An 18,539-nucleotide genomic window follows, 5' to 3' on the forward strand; every position below is an offset into this window, starting at 1 on the left:
ATTATTGTATTCCAGGGGTGTCAAACTGCTGGCCTGCGGGACGGACGCGTCACACGGAAGCCACACCCACCCCATTGGCGGCAATGGCAAAACAGTCCCGATATGTTGTGCGACGTCACATGACGTCGCGAGTTTGACATGTCTGTTGTATTCTTATGGTTCTTTATTTTATTGGTTCTTTATTTATGGTTCTTTGTTTATTTTATTCTACTATTCTACTCCTGTTTTGTTTACACTCCTTTCATTTCCTCCTTTTTATTGTTGTAAGCCACCTAGAGTAGCTCCTTAGTGAGAGGTAAATAAATAAATATGCTGCTATTCTTTCTGTTTCTCGTGCGGGTGCAACAAAACATCCATGTGTTAACGCTACACTGCTAGGTTGAAATGTAGAAATAAACCACATAAAAAATAGTTGATGCAAAAAAGGTGGCTGCATTCCACCTCTATTTGGAAAATCAACCAGATTTAAATTGAACGGCTTAATGCCTGTAAACATCCAGGGAATCTATTTTCAGTAATCCATCTGGAAACTTCAATCTTCAAACTTCATGCACCATATGCGTGAAGCATCTAGTGCAATAACCAGATACACAAGTTGTTACTATATGCCTGCAGCAGTTCAACTTTTCAAAGCTAAAGTCTTTGTTATATGACACACAATGATCTCCTTACTTTAGAATCTACCTAGGTTACATTCCTGAGACCTTTGCTCTGATTTCCGGCCCCACTTCAGCTAGAACCTGGCTGAGTATCTGTGGAGGTTTTTCTGAGGCTGTGCCAGTTAAAATATTAGCTTAAACAGAACTAGGAGCATGAATCTCTAGTTCAACTTATTGTACACTGATAGACAGATTCAATGGCAGTGTGATTTCAGAACCACTGAACTATATCTTTCAAAGATCCTAGAGCACTGGGGAATTACCAAAGGACTAGAAAACAGCTGATGTAGTTCCCATCTTCAAAAAAGGGAAAAAAATGGATCCAGGAAATTACAGACGTATCAGCCTGACCTCAATACCTGGGAAGATTCTGGAAAAGATAATCAAGCAACAAATCAGCGAACACCTAGAGCAGGGGTGTCAAACTGCCGGCCCACGGGCCGGATGCGTCACGTGGAAGCCACGCCCACCCCATTGCCGGCAATGGCAAAACCAGCCCGATATGTTACGTGACATCACATGATGTCACAAGTTTGACATGTCTGACCTAGAGGCAAACAAAGTCATTACCAAAAGCCAACATGGGTTTGTCTAAAACAGATCATGCCAGACAAATCTTATCGCATTCTTTCACCAAGTGACAAAATTAGTGGACCAGAGGAATGCTGTGGATATAATTTACTTGGACTTCAGTAAGGCATTTAATAAAGTAGACCACAACCTACTACTTGATGAGATAGAAAAATGTGGGTTAGCCAGCATCACCACCAGATGGATTCATAGCTGGCAGACCGGCCATACTCAGCATGTGGTCCTCAATGGAACTGCATTTACATGGAGGGAAGCGTGTAGTGGGGTACTTCTTTTTAATTGAGAATATTAACAAGCACTCAAGCTGGTGTTTTCTAGATATGATAGGACTGCAACTGTCAGTGTTCTCAATCAGGTTTTTCAGTTGTTATACCTATTTTTGTTATTATTATTTAATCTTCAATTCGATTCACAGTTTGCGACTGGTAAAGATTTAAAGTTCAGGTCCTAACCAAGAACCTAAGAGCTGTCAAGGTAAGGTATATAAGCAGTTCCGAGTAGAGTGTTTTTTGCAAAGTTAAAAAGTGGTTTATTATTATTGTTGTTGTTATTGGTGTTGTCTGTTATTATTATTCGCACATTCAGCTAGATGTTTAGACTGGATTTGGCATTTTTATTCACCTATCAAATCCTTCCCAAGGTTTATTCTTCTTCTATAACTGCTATACTGCAGTTTTTACTTTTTACAATATCTTTTACCATGCAGCCCCCCAACTAGGGGCGTTAAGCAGGCTCAAGTCGCAACTGCGAAACATTTTTAAATCCAAATTTCTTTTTCTGACAAAGAGTTAAAGAATTAAATCGGGAGACTAAGATGGCCATTTCTAGCTTGTTCTGCTTTCATCAGTTAGCCATACCCTTTATGGACATATATATAGTGTCCTACCTTTTTAATAAAACGTGCAGAGTGTGTCAACTATTCTTAAATAGCACGATTTTTAAATTATATAAAATTACAGCAGAATTTAAAGCTAGACACAATCTAGTGGGTGTACAATCGCTGCCGCTCTGGCTTCATTGTTGTCTAATTGCATGATTGTTATTTAGATATAGAAAAATAATCCGCACCTACGGACCTGGGATACCTGGCTATTTCCACAATTCGCTGAAAAAATGAGCAAACGTTTCCAACTCTCTTGAAAGAGCGACCGGCTTCTGAGAAACCCTGATGAATTTGAACTACAACTCCCGGCATTCCTTATCATTGATCTTATTGGCTGAGTTCACCGGAAGTTATAGTTCAGCAATTTCGGAAGTGGCATGTTCAACTGCGTTAAGTCTCTACCGTATGGAAACTACAAGTTCCAGAAGCCACTGGGGCCCCACATCCGTTTCACACCTTGTGTCTCCTCGGTTAACTTTTGATGCAAAGATGGCTGGAGCTAGCACCGGGTCCAGAGATAATATCCCCGATTATGAGACCGCGGATCTGAACACTCGGGCTTTCCACGTGGGCGCTTTTGGGGCTCTTTGGAAGGAGGCGCTGCGCGAGGAAGACGTGTCTCTCCAGCAGGCGGAACCTGCGGACGACGAGGCGGCGGTGATGGAGGATTTTCTCTGCACCCCGGAGATCGCGGCAGAGCTGAAGGCTGTGTGCAGGTAGCTCATCCCGCTTCCTGGCTAACTGTGTCGAGTTGCAATTTTGCGACCTACAGTTCAAATCTCATCACCTGAATGCCTTTTGTTTTGATCTCAGTTGTGGCTTATTTACGAACAAACCTACGTAGAATGGGCGTGTGTGAAGCTGTATCCTCAGTTCCAGCTCATTTACACACGTTCCTGGTTGCTTGCTTGCTTGCGTCCTCCATCCGTCTGTCCATCCATCCATTCATCATATTTGTATGGCCCACTATCTCACAAAATGTGACTCTAAAAACATAAAATAGCAATAAAAACATTCCACAATTAAAACATTATTAAAAGGCTAAGAGAAAGCATTTGATGTTATAAATAATGAAGCTACTTCATTAAATCACAGTTTCCTTAAGACCCCTAAGCCTTTTGAAACAGCCAAGTTTTGAGGAACTTCTGGAAGGACATGGAGGATGGGGGGGTCAATCTTCCTTCAAGGGAGATGATGCTCCACAAGATGGGTGTGGGTGACGAAAATATCCTACCGGTACTAACTCTTTCTTGATGATATGACCTCACATCTAAGCCTGGTTGGGGAACAGTCAAAGGTCAAAACAGTCAAAGCTGCCCCCAAAACACTTTCTCTCATATGGCAGCTGAAGATCACCCCATTCTAGGGCACATTGACCCAGGTAGGTTTGCTGTGGGATCTCCCCTCATCTGGCTACAGGCTCTGCATCTCTGTAACTATTTGTGCTTTGGTACCAAAGAGACCAGACTCCCTAGTAGTGCAGTCAATTCATTGCATATTTGACAATATAGAACTTGTAGAATGTGGATCTTAACAGAAGGTAGAGGATTAAAGTAAAATCTTCACAGGATTGCTGGGCTACCCTACCATCAAAAAGTTAGAGTTCTTATGGCAAGAACTTTTAAAACCCTTTGTGATTTCAGTCTCTGTCACAAAATTAGAGTCCATGTGAACTGGGGAATTGCTGCAAAGGGGTTTCAAGTAGTCTCTGAGTAGCTTCTCCAGCAAAGCAGAAGCTGTTTGTAGCAGAACCTGGGGGCAGTGGTAGAAAAATATAGACCTTGAACTATTTAAAAGCTTTCCCCCCAAGTCTGATCTGGGAAAAAAACACAGGAATTCTGGGAGTTGAAGTCCACATATCTTAAAGTTACCAAGTTTGAGAAACACTGCTATAACTGATTAGTTGGAACATAACAGAAGATGGTAGAGGACAGGAAGGCCTGGAGGAATGTTGTCCATGGGGTCGCAATGGGTCGGACACGACTTCGTAACTAACAGCAACAACAAAGAGATGGCAGATGAATGAACAGGAAAGGCCTGAATGAGCAGGGTAATCCTTGACTTGAAACCATTCATTTAGTGATCATTGGCACCGAAAAAAGTGACTTACAGCTATTGCAGCATCAAAATTTGGGCACTTGACAACTATGATGTATTTATGATAGTTGCACCATCTCAGGGTCATGTAACCACCATTTGTAACCTTCCCACCTGGCTTCCAACAAGCAAAATCAATTGGGAAGCCAGATTCACTTAAGAACTACATGATTCACTTAACAAGTGTAGTGATTTGTTTAACAACTATGGCAAAAAGGCCATAAAATAAGGCACCACTCATTTAACAACTGTCTTGCTTAGTAATGGAAATTTTGTGATTGTAAGTCGAAGACTACCTACTCTAAACTCCATTTGTTAAGTAAACATACTGTAGATTGGGAAAGGGACAGTCATGTATGTGTAGACATAGGTGTTTCCTCTCCTTACAGGAAGAGTAGTAGCTTAAAGGGAAGTGGTTCTGAGAGAGAAGTATTGGAGGAAGCCGATAGAGACAAAGAATAAATGGTCAGCTTCTATTTACATTTAACACAGTAGTATGAAAATCATTAATGGCAACAGTGACAATATCATAGAACTGAAATGAACTATCTTCAAAGAGAAATAGGAGAAGAACTGGCTTGAGATCTAAATCCTGCCCAACTGCACATTCATGACATCGGCTGGTAGTTGGTTTCCCATTGATAAATGACAACACACACAAACACACACACACCCCCGCATGTCCCTGAAAGCAGAAATGCTAGCAGCCATGTTTGGGTAGGTATGGTAAAAAATAGACTGTTTTATATCAATATCCTTCCACCTCTCTCAAACCCTGAGGATTTTATGGACGTATTTCTGCAGGTTTTTTTAGAAGTATGAAAGTGCTTTGTCCTTACCTTTTTCTAAAATATTTTTTGATAAGCCTTCCACCTTGATATATTCCATGGCAAACCCACATCTGGCTGACTGTGCGATGATCCATAATAATAATAATAATAATAATAATAGTAGTAGTAGTAGTAGTAGTAGTAGTAGTAGTAATAGTAATGGATGAAATGTGTAACAGTGATACTCATTGTCATTGGGGCACTGGGAACTATGTCCAAAACTTTGCAAAATATTTCAAGAAACTGCAGCTTCCTGCAATAACTCCAGCAAAAAACTGCACTACTCGGAACATCTTACATTTTAAGAAGGTACCTGGTTGATACCTAAGATCATTAGTGCCAGTCAATTTGAATGTTCAGTTGACTGAGGTTCACATCTAATGAATAATAATAATAATAATAATAATAATAATAATGGGAAGAAGAAGAAGAAGAAGAAGAAGAAGAAGAAGAAGAAGAAGAAGAAGAAGAAGAAGAAGAAGAAGAAGAAGAAGAAGAAGAAGTAATAGTAGTAGTAGTAGCAGTAGTAGCAGTAGTAGTTGGAAGGGACCTTGGAGATCATCTAGTCCAACCCCCTGCTCAGGCAAGAAACCCTATACCATTTCAAACAAATGGCTGTCCAGTCTCTTCTTAAAAACTTCCAGTGTTGGAGCATTCACAACTTCTGGAGGCAGGTTGTTCCACTGATTAATTGTTTTAACTGTCAGGANTTAGACATACCCAATTCCAGCAACCGTTCCTTATATGTTTTAGCCTCCAGTCCCTTAATCATCGTTGTTGCTCTTCTCTGTACTCTTTCTAGAGTATGGAGGCATTTTATCTAATTAATTAAGAGAAATACTATTGTGTTTCATCAGGGTATTTTGGGGAAGTGTGAATAAAGGATATCTGGAAACCCCACTCCATTCTTTCCCACTCTGCTTAATTTCCAAGTTCAGACAAGGTTGGCCAATATTAATGCCCCTTGAATTCTCCCCTCATTTAATCAACTATTAAATTCAGGGGCTCTATGGTTTTTTCAGTGTAAACATAGTTCTGCAGTCCTAATTATATTTTCAGCCTAATCACGTATATGTTTGCTTAGAATTAAGCTTCTCTGAGATTAATGGGGAACTATAATGTAAAGAGTTAATACAGATTTGATGACACATATTCAGTCAATCAGTAAAACTGTACCGGTAAAAATGGAATTGTAGCTTCCCTCAAATGTACTTAGGGTACATTATAGACCAGTTATTGTTGTCTTCTGGGCTTTGTCATTGACTACTGAAAACTCTGGATGAAATTATAAGAATGGCAGCAATTACTTACAGGATCATTTTAAATCTCCATTTTGCCTTGACTTAGTACCCCACTGCAATGCTTCAGGTGCTCGCATTCAGGGACTATAATAACCTATATTATATTATTGTTATGCCCCAGCCCAACTCCATTTACAGAATGGGGGTAATCACTCATAACTTGTTAACACAGGCTGTATTTGTTAAAAAAAAGTGTTTACACCCAAAGCAAAAATAAGACCCTTTTTTTCCTCACACAGTGGCTATGCCTTTCTATAACAACTGAAGACTGAAATAGATTCAGAGTCCTGTATTTGGGGGAGGGGTGTGTGATAGGGATGCTGTCAGTCCCGGAACAAGTGATAAATCATAAATACCAATAAGAGAAGGTAGTAGGAAAGATGGGGAAGATGAGAAGGATAATATCAATACAATCTATTATATGGGTAAATATCTTTAGGCCTAAGACAGTGCTGTGGAAATTAGGGTTCAGCAGAGTGATGGCACAGGGGAAAACACGTGTCTAATTGTTTTGGCATGCCATGCCCTATAGTGTTGTCCAGAGGGGAGAAGTTGAAACGGTTTATGTCCTGGATGTGAGAGGTCTGCAAATATTTTCTCAGCCCTCTTTTTGACTCAGTGTATGTTCATGTGGAAAGGAAGAAGATGTTCACAGATCACAGTGCACCCATAGAGTTGACATTTTCTCTTTTCATGTAGTTCATGTAGACAAGGGAAAATGTCAACTCTATGAGTACACTATGAACTGTGGACGTCTTCTTCCTTTCCACATGAACATACACTGAGTCCCTTTAGAACAGAAGTCCTTTTGGGCACCAGGGACCGCTTCCGTGGAGAGAGGTTTTTCTGCAGACCAGAAGGTGTGTGGTTTTGTGCACTGCCTGCACCCCACAGATGGGGCTTTTCTTGTTTATGCAGACCAGTTGCTGGCATGCTGCGGCCCGGTACTGGTCCATGAACTGTGGGTTGGGGACCCCTGCTTTAGAATAATGTTGTGCTACACTTGTGCCTATATGTTGGTATTTGCTTTGGCACCCTGCTATAAAATGAAGTGCAAATAGTTCAACTGACCGAGCCAGAGACTGCAGTCTATTGGGATATGTACAAACATGAAATGCAGGGCACTTTCTACTTTGGCTATTTTCAGGAAAGACTCTGGTCAGATACAGTATGAAGCAAGTAAAAGGAGAGGACTTTATTTTGAGGGAAGCCAACTCTTGTCTTTTAAAATAGAGTCCCTACATCTGGTTTCTGTTTATATCATGACATTTCTCGTGACGTCTTATTTTGTACATTTATATATTTTTATAGCAACCAAAGATGTGAGGAAAGAGAGTGCACGCCATTAAGATGATGTTGGGGTCATGGGAAAGCTTCAAGACATTTTGTGACTGAGGCAGATTTGGAGCTGCTAATTTTTGTCTCAACTCCATGTTTCTTAATACAGGAATGCCTGATATTTTTTTTACTAACAGGAAATAACTAACTAGTTTTACTAACAAAAGCTGTTCTATACAAAATCAGCACTGTCTCTAAAAGTTAGTCTGGTAGACAAAAAATGTTTTGTCTGTATTTCTGTATTACTGGGCTGCTTTTTTTTTTTTTAGCATAAAAGACCATTTATCTTTCATTCCTTCCTGCTGCTAGGAATTGGAAGCTGGTATTAATGAATAATGGTTTCTTCATTCCAATTATGAATAATAGTCTATTTTTTACCAGTGGCTTAAGACTAGACTTGATTCATAGTCTGTATTTGCTGAACTGTGGTAACAAGCCTCAACTCTATGGGTTCTCACAACCCACAAAGCCATAAATATTGTTCATAAACCACAATGGCTAGTCTATTGAACACACTAAATCATAAAAAACCTGATTACATTGTGTTTTACTGTAATCTGTGAATCTAGGACATACTGTTTATGGTTGCAAGACGAAAGTCTACAGTAGCATTGGACTCTAGTCTAAAAACATTTTCTTGGCAATTGTTCAAGTTTACTTCCTACATGTACCTGAAAGTTTCTATGTTTTTATATATTCTACAAGTTGACTTTTCCTACAAGTATAGAATTAATTTTTTGTATTGTTTTTAGCATTGCTGCACTGAAGAGCTCTGATAAAGAAGATCCAGAAGCGATACCTGAAGATACCAACTTAATAACTCTTAAGTATATTGAATTTCATTTCAGTCGCAATTCTGATTAGTTGGAAGTTTGTTCTAATCCATAAGTAATGTTAAGAACAGTTTATGAACTAAGGCAGTGGTTCTCAACCTATGGGTCGCGACCCCATTTGGGGTCGATCGACCATTTCACGGGGGTCGCCAAGCAAGGCTGTCCGCCATTTTTTTCCCCTTTTCCGGCGGGTGCCTTACCTCCCTTGAGCTGGGCCAGCTGGTGGTCGGCCTGCTCCGTCTCTGCCGCTTGCCAGCTATGCCTTGGCCGGCGCAGGGGGCGGAACCATGCATGCGCGGCGCTCCCGGGCAGGGAAAGTCCTCGACTTACGACCAGCTGGGTAGTCCTTGACTTACGACCGGTTTAGTCCTCGACTTACGACCAGTTTAGTCCTCGACTTACAACCGGTTGGGGGTCACGGCATTAAAAAGGTTGAGAACCACTGAACTAAGGCAATGAGCAGATGGATATAACATGCCAAGCCAAAGCTGGAAAACTATGATGGCTTAATTCAGTTAGTTTGCCTGACTGAATATTGCTATAATATATTTTAGTTCGTTGTTAAGTACTAAATTTATGAGATATCTAAACAAACTGTCATAATTGTATTCCACTGTATGCTAACATGCAAAGAGATGCTGTATTTTTCTTTGCAAGGCCTTGGGTGGTCCTCTGTTGGCAGGCCTTTTGGATAATGCCAAATATTCTGTTTGCAACCCTTCCCAATGCTTTTATGACTACATATTTGATTCCTATAATGCCTCCATTACACTTTACTATATTGTTGAGCCTTTTTGCTAGCCCAAAGCTTGCCTGCATCTGGGAATGCTATTTTACATTCTTGCTGATCAGATTAAATTTGTTTCTTAAGCAGTTTGTAATTTATTATGCCTTCGTTCAGCTGTGTCAGTACATCTTCGGAATGTTGAACATATGCCATTGGTGCTTTTTCGAATCGGCTTGTCCAATCACAAAATAGGAGCCTTAGCCAATTATTAAAATCCATTGAGGTACAGTGGGCGGAGGCATAGATATGGATGTTCTTGGCTATTCCCTTTCCTTGGAAAAGCTTATGCACCCTCAAGGCAAGAGTGGTCTTTTCTCACAGGCTTTGGGGAAATACGTTTGTTGATTAAGTATCTTTGTTGATTAAGTAGCTATGGGAAGATGGGTGCTCTTGTGGTTTGTTATTGTTTACGGTTTTATTGGTTTTTTTTATTACTTTGTCTTTAAATTGTGATTTGATTCTTTACACTGCCTAAAGCCTCTAGAGCAGGGGTGTCCAACCTTAGCAACATTAAGACTTGTGGACTTCAACTTCCAGAATTCCCCAGCCGGCCGGATTCCATGGATTCTGGGAATTGAAGTCCACAAGTCTTAAAAGTTGCCAAGGTTGGACACCCCTGCTCTAGAAAGAAGCCATTTATCAATCTTACAGGTAAATAAATGTCAAGTTAACAACTGCACAGTTGCCCTGCGTTGTTCAGTGGAGGGAAATAAAAATGTAACTATAGAGAAGAGATGTAACATAAATGATCTCTGCTTGCCTATTGACTTTTTTCTTCTTAATTGTTTTCTATAAAGTTCCCAATCGACTTTGTCTGAGAGGCTGAGGCATTTGGGCCTATCAAATTAAACCAGTCGTTTTAGATTATTAGCTGATCCGAGGAATGGGCTTATCTATGTCCAAAATACCGTAACCTCATTAAAAGCTACTACTGCTCTTTAACTGTGATTAGCCTTCTTCATATGGTGTACAGCTAGTCCTCAACTTACAACAATTCATTTAGTGATGGTTCACAGAACGGCACTGAAAAAAGTGACTTAAGACCATTTTTCACACTTAACCACCACTGCCATATCCCTATAGTCACATGATCAAAATTCAGACACTTGGCAATTGACTCCTATTTATGACGGTTGCAGTGTCCCAGGGTCACGTGATCATCTTTTGCAACCTTCTGAAAAGCAAAGTCAATGGGGAAGCCAGATTCACTTAACAACCGCAGGGATTCACTTAATAAGGGTGGTATGAAAGGTCGTAACATGGGACAAAATTCACTTAACAAATGTTTCACTTAGCAACAAAAAAATTGGGCTCAGTTGTGGTCGTAAGTTGAGGACTACCTCTATTTTCAACATCTTAGACCAGGGATAAGCAATGCAGAGTACACATATGCTTTCCTGGCCCCCAGGAAATTTCTCTCTCCCCCCCCCCACACACATAAACAGTGTCAACAATCTTTAACATCAGATGGCAAGCCACTAAACTGAAAAATAAAGTATCAGCTTGTAACATTGTGTATATTTACAAATTAAACTTAAAGTACCAAAGTCTACTTTTGGTCATTGACCAGCTTTTATTTATTAATCAGCAACAGGCCCATGGACAAAGTTAAGGGGGGAAAGGGGGGCAAAGTTAAGCATCAGGGGTCAGAAGGAATGACTGGTAACTGTTTTCTGACCTGACTTTCTGGTAAATGGATCTTGTCTGAGCACGTCTGCATGTTCTCAAAATGTCAAATGGCTAATCAGATGGACAACGTCTGTGTGAAATGCTTTGCAAAGGTGTCCAGAATCATTCCCACATCAAAAGGTACATAGTTGTGAAATCATTCTGTGTAATTGGTCCTCCCAGGGTGTAGTCAAAAAGCTCAAGATGGCAGTTAGTGGTATAGTGTGGGGGTGTGATTGGAGCTCCACCTGTTTGTTTGTTTTTTTTATCTCACATGAAAAACAGGCTGAGCTCAATTTGCATCATTGTGAACATGACGTTGACTTTTTTTGACCATACTCTGCAGACAGCTCGTATTGCATTGGAATCAAAAGTTGTTGAGGTCTAACGTGGTGCTTAATTCTTGTTTTTATAAGGTTGACTTAAGGAGTTTATTCCTTCATCTTCTTTCCTTATCTAAAAAAAGGTTAAATCATGGCAACTGGACCAAATGAGAGGTTTCATTACTCATCCAAGTAACGTCTTCAGTCAAGTGAAAATTTTGGATAGGCAGAGAGTCTGAGAGGCGATGGAATGAATCAACTTTTATTTATTTATTTATTTATTTATTACTTTAATTTATATCCCGCCCTTCTCCCGAAGGACTCAGGGCGGCTTACAGGCAATAAAAACGGAACTATACAATAAATATCTAAAAACAATTAAAATATATATTAAATAAGCCTGTTATTTTTAGAAAAGTTATAAAATCCCTATTAAAATCCCTATACAATCCCCCCCCTNACCGGTCGATGGGAGGTAATCTGCGGCAGAAGGCGGTCTCGGAGATACCCAGGTATCTCTGCCATATAGACTGCAGGGGGTTTCTCCCCCAAAATGAAAAGCATGTCGATGAAGACTCAATAATCCAGGCCAGAAGTATCTTTAAAAAAAAATCTAAATCATGGCAACTGGACCAAAGTTTGTTACTTGGATGAGTAACGAAATGTTTCAGTTTTTAAAAAAACTTTGGTCCAGTTACCCTGATTTAACCTTTTTTAGATACTTTTGGCTTGGATGATTGAGTCTTCATTTACACCTTCTTTCCTTCTTCCCATTTGTAGAATTCGGCAGAAAGCTCTGGAGAGGCGAGAAGAAACCATCCTTGTTGATCGTGCATGTAGACAAGAAACATTTATTCATGAGATGGTAAGGCCTCCTTTCTCACCTGTAGTTATTCCAACTAGACAATAATTATAGAATTCCAGATGTTACATGCTAATCTCAAGAAAACCTTGCCACAATAGCTGTCAGAAGGTGCATTTTGATGGGTGTTGCATAGCACATCTTAACTTTGTGTCTTATTCTAAACCAAGGGTGACATTCTTGCAATTTAATTGGCAGCCCAGAGTCTAGGAATTTGACATACTGTGTGGGAAGTAAGTGCCATGCCTGTCTGCTTGTTTATCTAGCACAGCGGTTCTCAACCTATGGGTCGCGACCCCATTTGGGGTCGATCGACCATTTCACGGGGGTCGCCAAGCAAGGCTGTCCGCCATTTTTTTCCCCTTTTCCGGCGAGTGCCTTACCTCCCTTGGGCTGGGCCAGCTGGTGGTTGGCCTGCTCCGTCTCTGCCGCTTGCCAGCTACGCCTCGGCTGGCTCAGGGGGCGGAACCACGCATGTGCGGCGCTCCCGGGCAGGGAAAGTCCTCGACTTACGACCGGTTGGGTAGTCCTCGACTTACAACCGGTTTAGTCCTCGACTTACGACCGGTTTAGTCCTCGACTTACGACTGGTTGGGGGTCGCGGCATTAAAAAGGTTGAGAACCACTGATCTAGCATCTAAAAAAAACACTGGAATCTTCAGATGTATTTTACCATTCACACTGCTTGATCGAGCTCTACTTCAAACTGGCTTGTCCTGCTTTCCCAACATATCTGGAAAACTGGGAATGGCTGATAGAATATCTATGCGGGTGTTTTGATTTCTATTGTTGGGAGCTTCCGACTCACATTCCAATGTATTTTTTTCCTAGGAATCTCATGCAATTGGAAAAAGGCCAAAAGATCCTGTAAATATGGTTGACAAAGCTGAACTGGTTTTAACTCTCAACATTTTTTATCCAGTTATATTTCAAAAGGTTGGTAATTGAGCTTCGGATCTGTTTTAATGGCTTCTTAACAAATAGATCAGTTTATTTGGAGGAATCGTGTGTGAGTCTGCTAATGTGTGGTCCTTTTGCAACATGACCAAGTAGAATCCAATTTTCTGCAGAAAGATTTTAAGGCACAAGGTGCCCTTTATTTTAAAGAAAAGTAAGTCCAACTTTGGCTAGATCCCACTTAATTAGGGAATGTCCTAAACCTTCCAGAGTTGTCTTAGAAGATGAACTACTTCATTGTGAGGCTGAGCCCAAAACTCTCTCCAGCATCATGGCTTTCTTTTTCTCTGACATGTCTAGTTACATTGATGACAGATTACAGGTAGTCCTTGATTTATGACCACAGTAAGGAACAGAAATTGTGTTTCTAAGCAATGAGGTCATTAAGTCAGTCATCATGCGACCACATCCATTTTTTGGATGCTGAATCATGCTGTCGTTAAGTGAATCATGTGAATCCAATTTCCCCCAACTGACTCTTTGTCAGAAAGCTGGCTGGGTTGGTTGCAGATGGCAGTCATGTAACCCCTGCAGCTATCGTAAATACACTCCCACTTCCAAGCACCTGACTTGCAGCTGTCGTAAGTGTGAGGACTGACTGTAAATCACTTTTTCAGCATCGTCGTAACTTCGAATGATCATTAAACAAATGGTCATCTGTCAAAGTCTACGCGTACATCTCTAGCAGAAATACATCTCCTTCCAGACCTCATGCCAAGCTTGCTGTAGCCATGACTTTGTTTTGAGACAATTCTAGATTCCTTTCACAGTTCAGTGGCCTGCCTGGGGCTGCAGCTGAATATGACTTCTGTATCCTTCCTTAGATTTACAGAGTACAGGAAAGCTCAGTATTCTCTATGTCAGTGTTTCTCAACCTTGACAATTTTAAGGCATGTGGACTTCAACTCCCAGAATTCCACAGCCAGCAATGCTGGCTGTGGAATTCTGGGAGTTGAAGTCCACATGCCTTAAAATTGTCAAGGTTGAGAAACACTGTTCTATGTATTCAGAAAATCCCAGGTCCAGTTTTTGCTCTTTTTAGATAGAGAAGGAGGGACTCTTATTTAAAACCCGGTTGCCAATCAATATAGGGACCCTGTTGAAATATCTCCACTAATGATCTGATTCTGTGACTAGATCACACATCACACTGAGCTACAATGTGGGTAGTTGAATAAAATACAGTTGAACGGAATATGCTTAGCTAAAGCCAAATAAAGAACAGTATGTCAGGAACCAGCCTATATAAAGTTTCTTTATGACATTTGCACCCAAATGTATTTTTCATGAATGCTCCTAGATTCGCCCTGCAAAAATCCTGATGATTGCTAAACAGCCGCAAAGAGATCTCCTGGATTTGGGCAGTTCAGATGCGGTAGCTTTCATGATATCAATCCCGTATGTTGTAATTCTCCAACTTGGATGATTTTGACTCTTAGCTCCTTGGAAGGGACAGCTTAAGGCAAAAGCCTTACTGCCTATTATACGTACATCTAGATAGGGAGAAGTGATGATAGAGTTGGCTGGTTACATTCCTTGCAACAGGTTGATTGGCTGGTTTCAACTTGCCAACCCGGAACTACACTTTGAATTAGCCTGATGTGTAAATTCAGATGTGTAAATTCAGAAATGTTTTCATTGATCTTCTTTTGCCCTCTCTATTTTACAGCATAAGCTCCGGAAGCCATATCAGACACTGTTGGTCCTAGGGAGCCAAAAACTTACCGAGCTCCGAGATTGCATTTCCTGTGTCAGCGACCTTCAGATTGGTGGGGAGTTCAGCAATAATCCTGCTCAGGCCCCAGAAAATATCAGCAAGGTATCATAATACGGATTTCTAAGGCAGGGCTTTTCAACCAGCGGTACGGGTACCACCTGTGGTACATTGGCACCTGGCAGGTGGTATGCGACCATCCTAGAAAAGTGGTAGTGGGGGAGGGGAATGAGCTGAACCGGTGGCAGCACCGCACAAGCCTGAGCGAGAGATGGCTGGAGCTGCAGGGCTGTCAGGGCTCAGCGGAAGCGCCAGGATCAGTGCCGCTTTCCAGCTGATCGGCGCTTCTTTGGGGATGTCAGGGCTCAGTGGAAGTGCCAGGATCAGCGCCAGGCTCCAGCTGGAGCTCGGCGCTGATCCTGGTGCTTCTGCTGAGCCCTGAAGAAGCACCAATCAGCTGGAAAGCCGCACTGATCCTGATGCTTCTGCTGAGCCCAGAAGAAGCGCCGATCAGCTGGAATGTTGCAGCATCTCCAGGGTCTTGTGATTTACATTCAGATGCTTGGCAACTGATTCATATTTATGACGGTCACAGTGTCCCAGGGTCAGTTGAAGTGACCAAAACCTGCTGCAACCACCCAGCAGATGGGGGGAATAAAAACCAAACACCCCCCACCCTACCCCCATTGCCAATCCTCAACAGAAATGCTCACAACAATGAAAACCTCGGACAGGAGGAAGAGCGCCACCGGACGCTGTCTTGCTCGGCTGTGGCTTGGGGGGGCACTTTCAGTGCCATTGTAACTTCGAACAGTCACTAAGCGAACTGTTGTAAGTCGAAGACTACCAGTACTTTATCACTTTTTTCCTTATTTTTTGGGGGGGGGCGGGTCATCAAGTTTTTGACACCTTGCTAGGCGACTGGTGGTACTCGGATGTTGCCATATCCTAAAAGTGGTACAATTGATGAAAAGGTTGAAAAGCCCTGTTCTAAGGCATTTCCGAAGAGGGAAGTTTAATTCCCAAACTGTTTCTTAAAGTTTGAATTATTGATCCCTTGAAAATGTGCATATCTGTTCCTGGGGGAAAAAAACAAATAACGTTGTTTCTACAGTGTTTTCTTCATTTGAGCAAGTAATAAGCAGGTGAATTTAATGTAAGCAGGAACTAAGTGGGACTTTTTATATTTTTTAAGTCAGTCTTTTTTATTTTTCTGATTTATTTATGAATTATAATTTTAGATTGCTTAATATCTAGAGCTCTCAGGAAAGTGCAGAAGGAAATTAAAAATGTAAAAAAAGAAACCTAAGCATTAAGCCATCATGAATAAATTAAAATGACATGTGAAAGGACTGCTGCATAAGATAGAAGAGAGAGGGAGGGAAAAAGAGTCATTTACTAACAGGTTTTTAATTGGTCAGATCGACTTGTTCCTTGCTATGTATCTGTGAGGAATTTTTGAAAAGGAACAATTTTTCTTTAAAAAAAGCTATCCATTACTTTGATATATTTTTATGTTGGTGGTATTTAAACATTGAAATATATATTTCTTTAATATAAAACCTATTTTTTACAGAAAAATATCAATCATAATTTGGTTGAATTAAAAACAATACTAGTAGATTTGAAATGTATAGAGCACTCTTGCTTGGAAGGCGGTTTTTGAGGAGTTTGTGTGCCAGCTCCTGGTTTTCTATAAAAGCAGGACAACATGCTGCTTCTTGTTTGCTGTGGTGGATTGTAGCCTGGATTTCCAGGAGGGAGGGGCTTCATTCGAGAAGGCAAAGAGGCAGCGAAGTTTGGAAAGTTTGGTTGAAAGAACAAGAGTTATGAAGTCTCCTCCCTAGGGATTCCCAGAGTATATCTAAAGCAGGAGTGGGCAATTAATTTTACCAAGGGGCAACATGAGCAAGTGGGACTCTTGTGGATGGCTGTCGCCACTCTGCCACCGCTGCTACTGCTGCCCCGCCCCCTGCTGCTGCTGCTCTGATGCCCCACTCTCCAACATCGCCCCACTGCCCCAACACTGTACTGATGTGTATGTTTGACACTGTTGCAGGCTAGACAGGGGCTGCCCACTGAGCAGAGGTGGCCCACCAGCTATAAAATGCCCAGGTCTGATTTATAGTGATACAGATAGTTGCTTTAGTTTGGCAAGATCTGTCAATGGGTGAGGAACAATAAAGGAAACTTGTTGTTAGTTGCGAAGTTGTGTCTGACCCATCGCGACCCCATGGACAACATTCCTCCAGGCCTTCCTGTCCTCTACCATCTTCTGGAGTCCATTTAAGCTCATGCCTACTGTTTCAGTGACTCCATCCAGCCACCTCATTCTCTGTCGTTCCGTTCTTCTATTGCCCTCAATCTTTCCCAGCATTAGGCTCTTCTCCAGTGAGAAGAGCCTTCCTTCTCATTAGGTGGCCAAAGTACTTAAGCTTCAACTTCAGGATCTGGCCTTCTAAAGAGCAGTCAGGGTTGATCTCCTCTAGGACTGACCGGTTTGATCGCCTTGCAGTCCAGGGGACTCGCAGGGGTCTTCTCCAGCACCATAGTTCAAAGGCCTCAATTCTTTGGTGCTCAGCCTTTCTTATGGTCCAACTTTCACATACATTGCAACTGGGAAGACCACTCGGGAAACTACTCAGCAGTAACTCCACATGTCTTTCTTGGTTCTTAGGGAGTGTGGATCAAAGATTCCCAGAAGCCAAGTAATGGTTCAGAGCAAGAAAGACCCCACCATGTCTTGTCTTGCAGCCCCCTTTAGCAAAAGGAATGAGCTCTTTTTCTGCCCCATGGAGTACAAACCACGTTATCATGGTACATTTTAAGGAAAGGACTAGACTACGGGACTCTTCAGTAATGTGACGCAGTGATGAGTTTGGTTGGCATTTCAAAAATTTAACTGGAGCTCATGGAGATGTGATATCACCCATATATGTATTCTGTGTGTCCTAATTGGCAGACTAATGCTTTTTGTCATTTTTCTTCCTTTCCCCCAGGATCTCTATAAGTCTGCCTTCTTTTACTTTGAAGGTGTTTTTTATAATGACAGCAGGAATGCTGAATGCAGAGATTTGAGCAGGTAAAGAATAATTGACATTTGTGAACCCCAGTCTCACTAACCTAGACTGCCTCTCCATCAAGTTAGTTGCAACTATGTGGTCGGATTTACTGATTTAAGAAGATATATGGGACATTTCCGTGTTACTTTGCATCTTGATGCTGACTTAATAGATGATAGGAAAGCTTAGAGAGAGTAGACAGGAAACTCTTGCCTTCTATCAACCAAAATCTCTTCATTTTGGAGCTTGACCCCTGGAAATAGAGCTTTTAAAATGATTTATTACATAGATTTATATGCCGCCCTTCTCCCTATAGGACTCAGGGCGGCTTACAGCATATTAAAACACATAAAACATCGTCCCCCCATAAAAACCTATTAAAAACCAAATATTTTTTTTTTCGCTGTATAATTAATTAAGATTTAAATTAAAATCGTCCCTATTTAAAAATTCTCCCTAGGCCAGACCCGCTTGTTGAAAAAGCCATGTCTTGAGGGCGCGGCGAAAAGGTAGGAGGTCCGGAATCGTCCGGATCTCGGGGGGTAGTTCGTTCCAGAGGGTGGGGGCACCCACAGAGAAGGCCCTCCCCCTGGGGGTCGCCAGCCGACACTGCTTGGCCGACGGCACCCTGAGG

General features: G+C 41.5%; 1 protein-coding gene across 1 annotated transcript in view; it reads left to right on the plus strand.

Annotated features, from left to right (window-relative positions):
* Window positions 1-2,598: 2,598 nt before the first annotated feature.
* Window positions 2,599-18,539, plus strand: part of SNAPC3 (small nuclear RNA activating complex polypeptide 3) — a 25,425-nt gene continuing 9,484 nt past the window's right edge. The window contains exons 1-6 of the mRNA XM_015820038.1: window positions 2,599-2,849; window positions 8,452-8,526; window positions 12,091-12,175; window positions 13,004-13,108; window positions 14,799-14,948; window positions 17,843-17,925. Coding sequence (XP_015675524.1) covers window positions 2,623-2,849; window positions 8,452-8,526; window positions 12,091-12,175; window positions 13,004-13,108; window positions 14,799-14,948; window positions 17,843-17,925 — 725 coding nt within the window. The 5' untranslated portion in view covers window positions 2,599-2,622. The remainder of the gene's footprint in view (window positions 2,850-8,451; window positions 8,527-12,090; window positions 12,176-13,003; window positions 13,109-14,798; window positions 14,949-17,842; window positions 17,926-18,539) is intronic.

This window comes from Protobothrops mucrosquamatus, unplaced genomic scaffold (assembly GCF_001527695.2).
Source record: "Protobothrops mucrosquamatus isolate PMUCROS unplaced genomic scaffold, P.Mucros_1.0 scaffold1045, whole genome shotgun sequence".
Lineage (NCBI taxonomy): Eukaryota > Metazoa > Chordata > Lepidosauria > Squamata > Viperidae > Protobothrops > Protobothrops mucrosquamatus.